The sequence below is a fragment of the Giraffa tippelskirchi genome, chromosome 5 (genome assembly GCF_054371585.1).
Source record: "Giraffa tippelskirchi isolate mGirTip1 chromosome 5, T2T-mGirTip1v1.2.pri, whole genome shotgun sequence".
NCBI lineage: Eukaryota > Metazoa > Chordata > Mammalia > Artiodactyla > Giraffidae > Giraffa > Giraffa tippelskirchi.
The window spans coordinates 191,407,472-191,418,891 of NC_137279.1; the positions used below are offsets into that span (position 1 = coordinate 191,407,472).

At 50.7% G+C, this 11,420-nt stretch overlaps 1 protein-coding gene across 16 annotated transcripts in view; it reads left to right on the forward strand.

Annotated features, from left to right (window-relative positions):
* The window catches only part of IFT54 (intraflagellar transport 54), a 73,759-nt gene extending 71,245 nt beyond the window's left edge, over positions 1-2,514 (forward strand). For 6 of the 16 annotated variants that reach the window (XR_014053961.1, XM_081491270.1, XM_081491269.1 and 3 more), the window contains 2 exons: positions 416-577; positions 1,602-2,514. Coding sequence is in view for 15 of the 16 variants with exons in the window: in XM_081491270.1 (XP_081347396.1) it covers positions 416-577; positions 1,602-1,713 (274 nt within the window). In the remaining variant the exon portion in view is untranslated. Of the gene's footprint in view, positions 1-415; positions 814-1,192 lie in introns of those variants that run through there. The other 10 variants (XM_081491282.1, XM_081491279.1, XM_081491280.1 and 7 more) reach the window with 3 other exon arrangements.
* Positions 2,515-11,420: the final 8,906 nt, after the last annotated feature.

The window sequence follows — 11,420 nt, forward strand, 5'->3', positions numbered from 1 at the left end:
TAGAAAAGATCTACACTCAGTGTTCAGAAACCTGAGATTTAGACATACAAAAGACAGGAAACTTTGCAGTTTGGATACCATGTTTATTATGTGTCTTATCGAAATCCCCAAAGTTTGTGACTGTAATTTGAAAGTATTTTAAATTTTTTACTTGAAAAATGTACATTTATCTTTTTATCCTTTTTTGCCCCCACTTTGGATACAATGAGTAATTTACCTTTGTTACCTCCCATTGTTTTAATTAAGAAGCCAGTTTAGGGACTTTCCTGGTGGTCCAGTAGTTAAGACCCCGCACTCCCAACACAGGGGCCCCGGATGGGGAACTAAGATCCCGGCACGACGACATGGCCAAAAAGAAAAGCATCAGATGGGAAAGGGGAGAGGTCCTCATGAGCCCTGACTTGTGTCCCGGCAGCATCACGGATGGCGCTGTGGAGCCCTTGAAGGCGGAGCTGGCGGAGCTGGAGCAGATGGTCAGGGACCAGCAGGACAAGATCTGTGCTGTGAAGGCCAACATCCTGAAGAACGAGGAGAAGATCCAGAAGATGGTGTACAGCATCAATCTGAGCTCCAGGAGGTGAGAGCTCAAAGCTGCAGAGACTCCAGGGGGTCCTCAGCCTGTGTGTAAGGAGGAGGCTGGCACTTCGCTCTCCGTGTGAGGTTCAGTCGGAAGGTGGCAGTGAGCAGCTCACAACGTCATCCTCCTGGTTTTCAGAGCTTTACCACCTTAGGCACGTTCGGTCTAGGAGAGACCGAGTTTCCCTGCCTTCCTCCACTGGAACCCTTGCTAGTTATAAACGGCTCTTATAGACACCGCCGGTGTGAGACGTTTCTCTGCAAGCCTGGTCTCTGCCGTCGCTGTTGGGTTCTGGGCCGGTCCCTCCAGCGGGCGAGCGGTGCTGGGACAGCCCGGGACACGGGAGTCCGAGACGGCTGACCCCGAGCCTGCCGACAGCACTGCTCGAGCCCCGAGGGAAGGCTGGCTGCACGTTTTGACAGGAGTCTTATAAATACAGTGAGGCCCAAAAAGCAAAGACTTATATTCTTAGCTTACTTCCACCTGCAAAGGGTTCATTTTGGCCCGTGTCTTTATAAGGTACCCATGAACTCTAGTTTTTAACATCTCTGTCATTGCGTGTACCTTAACGCAATTTTCTTATTGCTCCCTATTATGTTTTGCTTATTTTTCCAGCCCTTAAAGTTCATACATTTAAAAAGGAGGTTTGAATGTGGCCTTCGCGGGCTGACCTGAGATTGTCATAGGCCTCACTTTCTTCAACATCGAGCCCCTGGGCTTCCCCGCGTGCACATCAGTGCAGCTGCGGGATCCCTCATCCTCTCTAGATGCGAAGCCAACGGCCCAGGCCTGTTCCTTTGCCCAGGTGTAAGCACCTGTGCACCTCAGCGACAGGTGGCTTAGGAAAAACCTGCAGAAGGAAGACTTAAAAGGACGCACAGATTTGCAAAATTTTTTGATGTTACCATTTTTTTAGAAAATTTTTTTTAAAGCAAAAGTTTTTTTTTTTTTTAACACAGTTTATATTTAGTTTTTCACTACATATAATATTGTAAATACTAAAGTCTTATATTTGTGTATGAAGGATTCCACTGTTTGGAGACGCACTTACGGGCCTTGAAGTCTGGGCCCTGACACTGGCATTCTGGACGCTGTCATTTCTGATGCAACCCAAGCACTGTCACTTTCAATGTTAGAATTTCCTCAGGAAGTTTTGTTTCTTTAAAAGATTAGCACAGATGGCACAGTTAAGTTTTTCCTCAGTGTAATTTCCAAAATAAATCTATTACAAAGGCCGTTCTATGATTTTTGAAGCAAAGTTCAAGATTGGATTATTAAAATGTGCCATTGTGAAACATTGATCTTTTTCTCCTCTCTGTAGTTTACCATAAAATTCTGTTTGCTGAGATGACACTAAGTATTAGCACGTCATTGGAGGCGGGGAGGTGTACTAGTTACCCAGGCCTTCCTATGTCCACAGTCTCTTCCCCCGACTCAAGCGACAGCTACCACCCCAAAGGGACCCTGTTTCGTGTCAGGTTAAGAAGTCTGCCTTTTATGAATTTGTATGTAAGACTAGAGTTTTTGTGTTGCAAAAAAATCGCATACATTGTATGTGAGTCAAATTTTGTATGAAATAGTCTCTCAAATTGTATCATAAAATTTATTTTTCTTTTATACATAAATCATTAAAAATAATCACCTGTTTTTTTCTATCAGTGTATGGGGTTGTGTGGTTTAGTTCACATCTGGAAAAAAGCATTTGGATTTTTAAAACTTCAGCATGCATGCAGTTTATTTTTCTGTGAAGACAGTTCAGGGAAATTTATGTTTCCACTCATGACACCCCTTTTCTGTATAAGTTGGAGTCTTATATAAGGCAGGTAAACACTTTTCAGGAATTTTAACATCATGATGTCCTAGGAAGTCACTGCATGTGGTTGTGACTGTACCTCAACACAGATGAATAAATCCTGTTATTTATGATTTCGATAAAATGCGCAAATGGGATTATTAAATGTTTTCCTCCGCTTTGGCGTGTAAGTTTTCAGGAAGTACTGGAGTCATACTTTAGACATTTTAATTAAAAACAATTGAGCTGATTGAACTGACACATTTATATTTAAAGGAAATACATCAACCTTTGAAGAACTAACTTGGAGACTAAAATTCAAGCTGTCTACTTTGATATTCATACTTATTTTTCTTCTCAATAAGCAACGTGAAAACTAGTAGCTGGAACCTAGGAAGAGAGGTGGTGTATTTAGTGGCAGTGTAAGTGGAGTTGGGGGCTTGGGGGGTCTGGAGTCCGCAGTCTGTCGACAGGTGCCCCTGAAGTATTCCTGGACTCCTTCTCCAAGCCTCCCTGAACTGACCGGGATGTGTCTTCTGCTGACGTGTGCAGCGTGGGGGGACTTGCGTGAGAGGAGAGGCGGCCAGACCTCTCCGGGCTTTTGAATAAACACCTTGGTGTCCCCTGTCACAGGCTCAGGGTGACCAACCAGCTTGAGCTCCCACAAAAACCAGGTTCAGAATGAGACTGCCTTTGGATGTATCTTCCCTGAAAAGTTTATAAAAACAATCAAAAAAGAAATAAAGATTATTCGGTTTCTCCTTTTTCCCAAAAAAGAATGACATTGCCTGTAGGACTCTGTGCGCAGGCGGCCCACCCTGAAGGGTTTCTGCACAGACTGGACTCCCCTCCCAGCTCCGGGGTCTTCCACCCACTCGCAGGGAGGCAGAGACAGGTCATCTCATTCCTTATGGCCCCCCCGTGCCCCCTGCCCCGCCAGGAGCCCACCGGCCAGAAAAGCAGGTGTGTGAGTCCCAGGGCTGCTGAGACAGGAGGAAGCCCCCAGCGCGTCCACTCCCTGAGCGAGCTCACCTCCGTGTCTTGATGTTCTCTCGTTATTAATAAAAAGGCTGTGTGCTTTTCTAGAAAGTGTCTTGGCAAGCACAGTTTAGCACAGGCTTTACCGGCGGGCGGAAGGAAGCTCCTGGAAGAACGCCCTTCTGGTTATGTGTATTTCGATGGAGGGAAGTTGAAGAGGACTTTTTTTTTTAATTCAGAGAGAAATGACATTTAAATGGCTTTTGAAGCTATAAAAACTAGTGTTTAAGTCCATATTTAGAACTGAGTTCCAGATTGATTATCAGCTTCTTAAACCGAGCAAGTTGGTCTTTCTGGTAAGAAGATGGGGCTCAGGGCCTTGCCTGGCGGCCAAGTGGTTAGGACTCCACGGTTTCACTGCCGGGGGCCCAGGCTCAATCCCGGGGGGAGAAACCAAGGTCCCACAAGCTGGCTGCGGGCAGATAAAGAGAGCAAATGGGGTGCAGAGGAGAGTTCAGGCCGTAATCAAAGGAGGCCCTGCCGGCCAGCGAGGAGAAGTCAGGGCTTTGTAGACCAGCGTGGCCCAGCATGTACCCCTCGGGCAAGGTTCCACGGCCACCCTGTCCTGCGCTCCTGGCGACCCCCGCTGCCAGCGAGGCAGGGCGGCTCGGAGGACTCCGCAGCACCGGTCCTCAGCCACACATCGCTGGTTAACTCACAGCATCCGCCTTGTTCCTCAGTGCGCTCTCGGGTTCCCCATCCGATGCTCAGAAAAAGCTTTCAGCATTGTCACCGCGAGGTAAAAAGCCAAAAAGACACGTCTGCCACTTACAGTCTTCATCAAGGCCAGCCGTATTCCTGGATAACAGCCAGCAGCTATAGGCCTCCCCTGCTGGGCCCCGGCCTGAACGCGGGCGGGGCTGCTTCCTGGGTCTTGCTCTGAACTGTAGACCGAAATCCCCCCAACAGACCCGAAGATCGAAGGTTGGGCCTGGACACTGACTTGTTGCCATCACTGGCCTTTGTTTTGCCCGTGGGTTGCACCGCGGTGTCTTGAAGCCCAAACAAGGCTCATCACGGACTGCAAAGGGCACATGGGCCAGTCGTTGAAATGTGGGGTGGCCTGCAGCCGGAGGTGCATCTCACTGGCCCCTGGGGTGGCCGGGATGTGCCCCACCTCTGTGGCTCCTGGACCTCTCTCCCAGCCCGCTGACCGGGACTTGAGCCGTTTCTCGCCTCTGCTGGCAGGGAAGGGACGGAGCATGCCATGCGGGGGAGTGCAGGTCCTGCTCCCGGCCGGACCCCCCCTCTCCGGGTGAATTCTGCCCTCATCAAGGTGGTCTCCTCTGCTGACAGGCTCTTCTTTCCCCTGAACCCCACAGGCTAAGGCAGGAAAGTTGGTGGGAAGGGGGCCAGGGGTCTGGGGAGAGCTCGGGACTTTGGGTCTGTGTGGCCTGGACGCCTCCCACCCCACCCCTGAGCTCAGATGCCTGCGCAGGGTCACCAGCTGCTCAGCATCAAGGGCTTCTCAGAGAATTCTGGCTCACACAGGGCTCCTGCCCACCCTTCCATCCTGCAGGGCAGCTGGGCCCCAAGCTTGGCAGGGGGCCCTGTGTCTCCTTCCTGCCCCGTGCGGCGAACGTGCCCGCAACGCACGTTAAGCCCGGGACTGCTCCCTCTCCCGTGTCTGGGGTGCCGGCCGCGAGCGTTTTCCTGTTGGAGACGAGAACCGTGGTGTGAGCCGAGGCGAGTCCTGTCCAGGCCTCCGCCCGAGGACACACAGGGCTGGACGCCACAGACACGTCTTTGCCTCGGCCTGTGGCCACTGGGGGGGACTCGGGCCTGCTAGCTGCTGAGGAGGGGGTGGTCCTGGAGCCGAGCGTGGGGCCCTTCAGGGCTGAGGGTTCTCCGTAATGTGCATCAAGCCCTCTGGCCTGGGCAGTGAGCAGCCAGCACTCTGAGCAGACGCTGACCACCCTGCCTGGTGTTCAGACAGACGGGGCCAGGCTGGCACAGGTGTCCCCAGGGCCCAGCGTCCTCCTGGTCCTAGCCACAGGGAGCGTGGAGGGACGGGACCAGACGAGGAAGGATGCCCACCCCTCCCAGAACAGGAGAGTGGGCGAGAGAAGGACTCCCTGACACGGGACTGGACTCCAGCTCTGCCGCGGGGACCCTTGGGCACCTCTGCCCGGGAAGGGGTGAAGGGGGCCGTGGAGGTGGTCCAGGGCACCCCACAGGGCAGAGCCCGAGAGAAGGTGAGTCCACCTGCTCGGTGGGTGCAGGGGTGCAGCCCTCGGGGACACACGTCGACCTTTCTCCCCAATCTGTAAGCTGGAGAGTAAAAACAAAAATCCCCATGACGTTACTGAAGAAGTGTAAGCTGGTAACACACTGTAACGCTATAGTAATTAAGCAGAATGGTACTGGTATAGGAAAATATAAATTAATCAACAAAAGGGCATAGGAACCCCCAGCCTGGTACATAAATTCTAGGAGTTTTAATTTCTAATAAATGCGGTACCTCAAAGCAGAAATAATTCAGATTGTTGTCCAAATTAATGGCATTGGAACATATACTTCTCCATATGGCAAAGAATATTACATACAAAAATAAGTTCCAAAAAATTAAAGAGTTCCAAAAATATGAGAATACTAGAAGAAAATAATTGGAGAATACCTATAGTATGTATAAAAATGTTTGTATAATATATGGATATATGCATTACACTATTTATAAATTTATTTGTGATAATTCTCTTTTGTAAGAGGCAGTGTGATACGTGGGAATAAAGCGCCGGAGGAGAGCACAGGGGCTCCCCTGGTGGTCCAGCGGCTTAGACTCCACGACCCCAGGATGAGGGGAGTGGGTTGGATCCCTGGTCAGGGAACTAGATTCCACAGGCCCCAATGTCGAGTCCTCCTGCTGCAACTAAGACCCGGCACAGCCAAATAAATAAATAAATATAGACATTTAAAAAAGATGAGAGCATATGAAGTGCTAAACATATTTTAGGGTGAGAAAGAACTTCCTTTTACAGAAGCCATAAAGGAAAAAAATTATATTGATACTTGGCTCTATAAGAAAAACTTCTATGTAACCAAGCAAAAGTAAAAAATGGCTCACTGGGAGAAATATTTGCAGCATCTCTAACAAAGAGTTAATATTGATAATATTCTTTAATAAGAAAAATACTTATAGCCCAGTTGAATGACGGAAGGAAGATATAAATAAGCAGTCAACTCGTGAAAGAATCCAGAAACCAACATTTGGCCTTATCCTCCAGGAATAACAGGGCAGAGAGTTTGGGAACCCAGGCTGGAGAGAGTGACCAGAGTTGGGGTCCCGGCAGGTCAGGGTGCCCAGCCCTCAGCCCAGGGAGAGCTCATTTGTTAGCTGGTGACTTTGGGCAAACGGCCTACATTTTTGCCTCACTTTCCCCTGTGTTTGGTTGGTTCATCCACATGGTTACTGCTTCATAGGATGTTGTCAGAGGATAAATGTGTGACTGGTTATAAAGTACAAAGATCAATAATTGGCTCGTAGTAGCCCTCTACAAGCACTGACTAGTATTCATGTCATGTTGGTGATGGACAGGGAGGCCTGGCGTGCTGCAGTCCATGGGGTCGCAAAGAGTCGACACAACTGACTAACATAACACACTTTATCCTGGGAGCCTCTCTGGGGCTGGGAGTCAGGCCTTAGCTACCCATTCTCCAGATGAGAAAACTGAGGCCGTGAGAGCACAGGCCTTGGCCAGGTCTGAGTCCCAGGCGTGTTGTGTGGTGGCCTCTGGGGTAAGCAGGCCTGGGCTGAGTGTCAGAGCACGAGGCTGGCTCCGGAGCCCGGGGGGCAGGCAGCTGAGAGGGTACCGCTGGCCTTTGGGCTGAGGACACATTGCCTGCGGGTCCCTGGGGTGGGTTCCTCTTGCTTGTTCTGTCGTCTGGGTGAGCACATGGCTAAGAAAGGGCGAGTCGGTGATTTCTACAAACCCCTGGGTGTTCTGGTTGCTGCCACGGCAAGGGCAGCTCCGGCCGGTATGTGGACGGTGAGGGTGCTCTGACCAACCGCAGCGGCCGCGGGTCACCCCCTGTCCGGCCTCAAACCAGACGCCAGAGCCCAGACATTAGGACCTGGCCCATCCACCTGGAGGCCATAGGCACTGGGCTTGTGGGCTGGATCCCCCGAGCCATCAGGCACAGCACCGGGGCTCACGGCACTCTAGCAGCCCGGGGAAGTGCTTTTTTATAATAAAAAATTAACTTTCAGGTCAGAGTAAATGTTTAAGTGTGTAATGGTTATACTTCTGCCCTTATAGCAATGTGGTTGTAAAATAGAGTTTTTAATATTGTTTTTTTTGTGGAAGAAGGGGCCCCAGAGGCTCAACTGCCTTCCACCCTCGTGCAGCCCGAGGCCTCCCGGCCGCTGGGACTCACGCCGTCCCGGCCCCCGTGTGGCTGGACCCACCGCGGAGGGGACCTCACCCCCACGCTTCCCCGGGCAGGCCCGGGAGCAGAGCGGAGCCCCGTTCTTCCGGTGGGTTTTCCATTTCCAGGGATTAGGGCTCTGAAGGAAAGCGTCTTTGGGGCAGTTTCAACACAAACACAGGGATGCACTTAGAAACAGAACTTGCAAATAGAAACCCTGAGGCCACGGCTTTTAGGCGAGCATTAAGCGCGTTCAGCTGGGGGCAAAATCACACCTCCCCGCAAGATGGTGGTCCTTGCAGCCGGCGGTACCAGGAAAGGAGCCTGTCCCCTTAGCGGTGGCTTCTGTGTCCCTCTGCCAGTGTGCCCCCAAGACGGGGCTTGTGGACCAGCCTCCAGCCCCCCATGAGACTCTCCTCTACCGCCTGTAAAACTGCACGCCCCTCTCAGGGTTCCCCCTATTTTGACACCTGCCAAAACGCCGTTTGTGGTTTTAAAGTGAGATTCTTAAGACTCCTTAGCAACAGAAGGAAAGGGTCGTAGTTTATAAAGAGCAGCGTGGTCTCCGGGGTGAGTGTTCCCCTCACTGTCCCTCCAGGAGGAGCCTGGCAGGGCCCTGCCCAAGAGACCCCTCTGGACCTCCAAAGCCCCCCGCCGCAGACACCGGCATCGCGAGGGTCCGAGCACAGGTCAGGGGGTACAGGGTGGGCTGGAGCTGCTCACACGAGCGATTGCTAAACCTTTCGGAACTCTGTGAGGTGTTATGTTAAAAACGAAGGAAGTGGATGCTAAAAACTCATTGGATGCTGAAAACTCTTCGCTGCTTAGCTTAATTATTTGATCCCTTTCTGCTCTCATCTGCACCTTCCCGGCCACCTGTCGGGTGTGTAGAGGATAGACTATCTGTACTTCGCCTGATCCAAAGTCAGCTGTCACTTTGGGCTAAGGCTGGAGTATTTACATCAGGGAAGCTGGAAGATCTGACTGAGTGAGAGTGATAATAAAGCGTGGGTATCTGCAGCCATTCCACATGGAACGGCGCAGAAGAAATCGAGGCAGTTCATTCCAGTATTCAAAAATGATCACTCAGTTCAGCAGAGTAATCACTCACGTCATTGCCGAACAAGCCAGGTTCCTCTGCAGAAATTGGTCGAATATCTTTCCTCTTACTCGTGAAAACAAGTGGAACTGTTAACCTACATTCAGGCCAGAGCTACATTTGGTAATTGCAACCGTAGGTTGACTGTGAACACAAGAGTTCAGCAAAAATCCACAAAAGCATTCTATGAGACTTGATTATCAACCTATATGGCACTTATAATAAAGAGTATTGTGTATTTTATAGGGCTTCCTAGGTGGCTTAGTGGTAAAGAACCCACCTGCCTTTCACGAGACCTGGGCTCGATCCCTGGGTTGGGAAGATCCCTTGGAGAAGGAAATGGCATCCCACTCCAGTATTCTTGCCTGGGAAATCCTGTGGACTGAGAAGCCTGGCAGGTTGCAAAAGAGTTGGACATGACTTAGTGACTAAACAACATCGTATATTTTATTATTTGTAAATTATGTGCTACACATATTTATACCACTACCATTTTGAGGATATATTGTTACATATTGTCTCACTGAGGCTATTTGTCATTCCCCTCCCTCGGATCAGGGGAGGAGAGGTCTTCCGTGAGGCCTCCAGTTCTGACGGGGCCTCCTCAAAGTTCTGGGCCTCATCCCTGCGGGAGGCAGGGGATCTGGGCTCCAGGAAAGGCCAGAGGCTCCCACCCCCGGGCAGGTCTGCAAACCCTTCTCAGGAGCAGTGACGGCGGAGGCGGGGGTGTCTGTCCTCCCTCCCGGATCTGTCCTTCCACAGCGGGGTCTTCAGGCTGCATTTCTGCAGGGTCCCCAGGTCCTTGTAAAGGGCCGGTCCGCTGGAGCTGCAGGGGATGCAGGTGAGGTGTGCTGATTGCTTTCTAAATGACCACACCTGTCCCGCTTCCCGACAAAACAGTCTCTTGAGCTTACAGCTCCTCCGGGCTCTGCTTTCTCAAACAGACACAGTCAGGGGCTTCGGGTGTGGGCCCTGCCCCTGGACTTGGTGGGCTCAGGGGTACTGAGATCCTCCCCAGGGGTCAGCTGGGTCTCCAGGATCAGAGAAGAGCCAGTGGGGGCCGGCTGGGGTGGGGGCACTGCGGCCTCATGGACTCCAGGGGCGGGTCCAGGCTGCCCCACCTGGGGTCCGGCCAGTGGCATCCCGCACCCGGGAAGGCAGGGGGTGGAGGCTCAGGTCCCTGCCCACCCAGTGCCCTTCCGCTGATCCTGCTTGAGTGGCTGGTCCCGGGGACCAGAAGGTGGCACTGGGGCCCCTGTGCTCTGCTCACACAGCGTGCGCGATACTTGCTCTTAACGGCCTTCATTGTTTTAGCTTTCCGCTTAGTTAATATTTGTTCAGGGACTTCCCTGGTGGCTCAGTGGTAAAGAATCTGCCTGCCAACGCAGGGGACACAGGTTTGATCCTTGGTCCAGGAAGATCCAACATGCTGTGGGGCAACTAACCCCACGCAAGGCAAATGCTAAAGCCCGTGTGTCTAGAGCCTGTGCTCCCCGACAAGAGAAGCCGCTGCAGTGAGAAGCAACAAAGGGTAGCAACTCGACTGTCGACCTATATGCTATGCTATGCTAAGTCGCTTCAGTTGTGTCCGACTCTGTGCGACCCCATAGACGGCAGCTCACCAGGCTCTGCCGTCCCTAGGATTCTCCAGGCAAGAATACTGGAGTGGGTTGCCATTTCTTTCTCCAGTGCATGAAAGGGAAAAGTGAAAGTGAAGTCGCTCAGTCGTGTCCGACTCTTAGCGACCCCATGGACTGTAGCCTACCAGGCTCCTCCGTCCATGGGATTTTCCAGGCAAGAGTGCTGGAGTGGGGTGCCATTGCCTTCTCCGGTCGACCTATATGGAATTTATAAAAAAGAGTGTTGTACCATTTTGCAGGGCTTCCCCGGTGGCTCAGCGGTAAAGAGTCTGCCTGCAACGCAGGAGACACGGGTTCGATCTCTGGGTCTGGAAGATACCCTGGAGAAGGAAATGGCAACTCACTCCAGTATTTTTGCCTGGGAAATCCCATGGACAGAGGAGCCTTGCAGGCTATAAACCATGGGGTTGCAAAAAGTTGGATACAATTTGGTGACTAAACAACTCACTATGATGATTGATTTCTCCTTGATATATTTTTTCATCCTTTGCTTTTAAATCTTTCTGAATTCTTACATTTTAACTGTGTCTCTTGTAAACCCTTAAACTGCGTAGCCTTTGTTTTTATCTGGATAATTTACCCCACTTGGATTTACTATTCTGTCTTATTAAGAAGCCTCTACTTACCCACTCTTGGTTTTTGTTTCTCTGGCCTTGTTTTGGAAACAGGAAAGTTTTTAGCATCTTTTTCATATGCAGTTTTCCTTGAGCTCTCTAATTTGGGAGTTATGCACTGTATGGTTGTTAATTTGATATCTAATCTACTTTAATCCCACTAAGTTTGATCAATATCTTTACTTTCTTCCAATAATACAAGGACAACCTCAACTTAAATACTGTATCATCTGGTTTATAGCTTTATCCTGTTGTTTTTTGCTCACAATTTGTTTTTAAAGTTTTTTAATTTTAA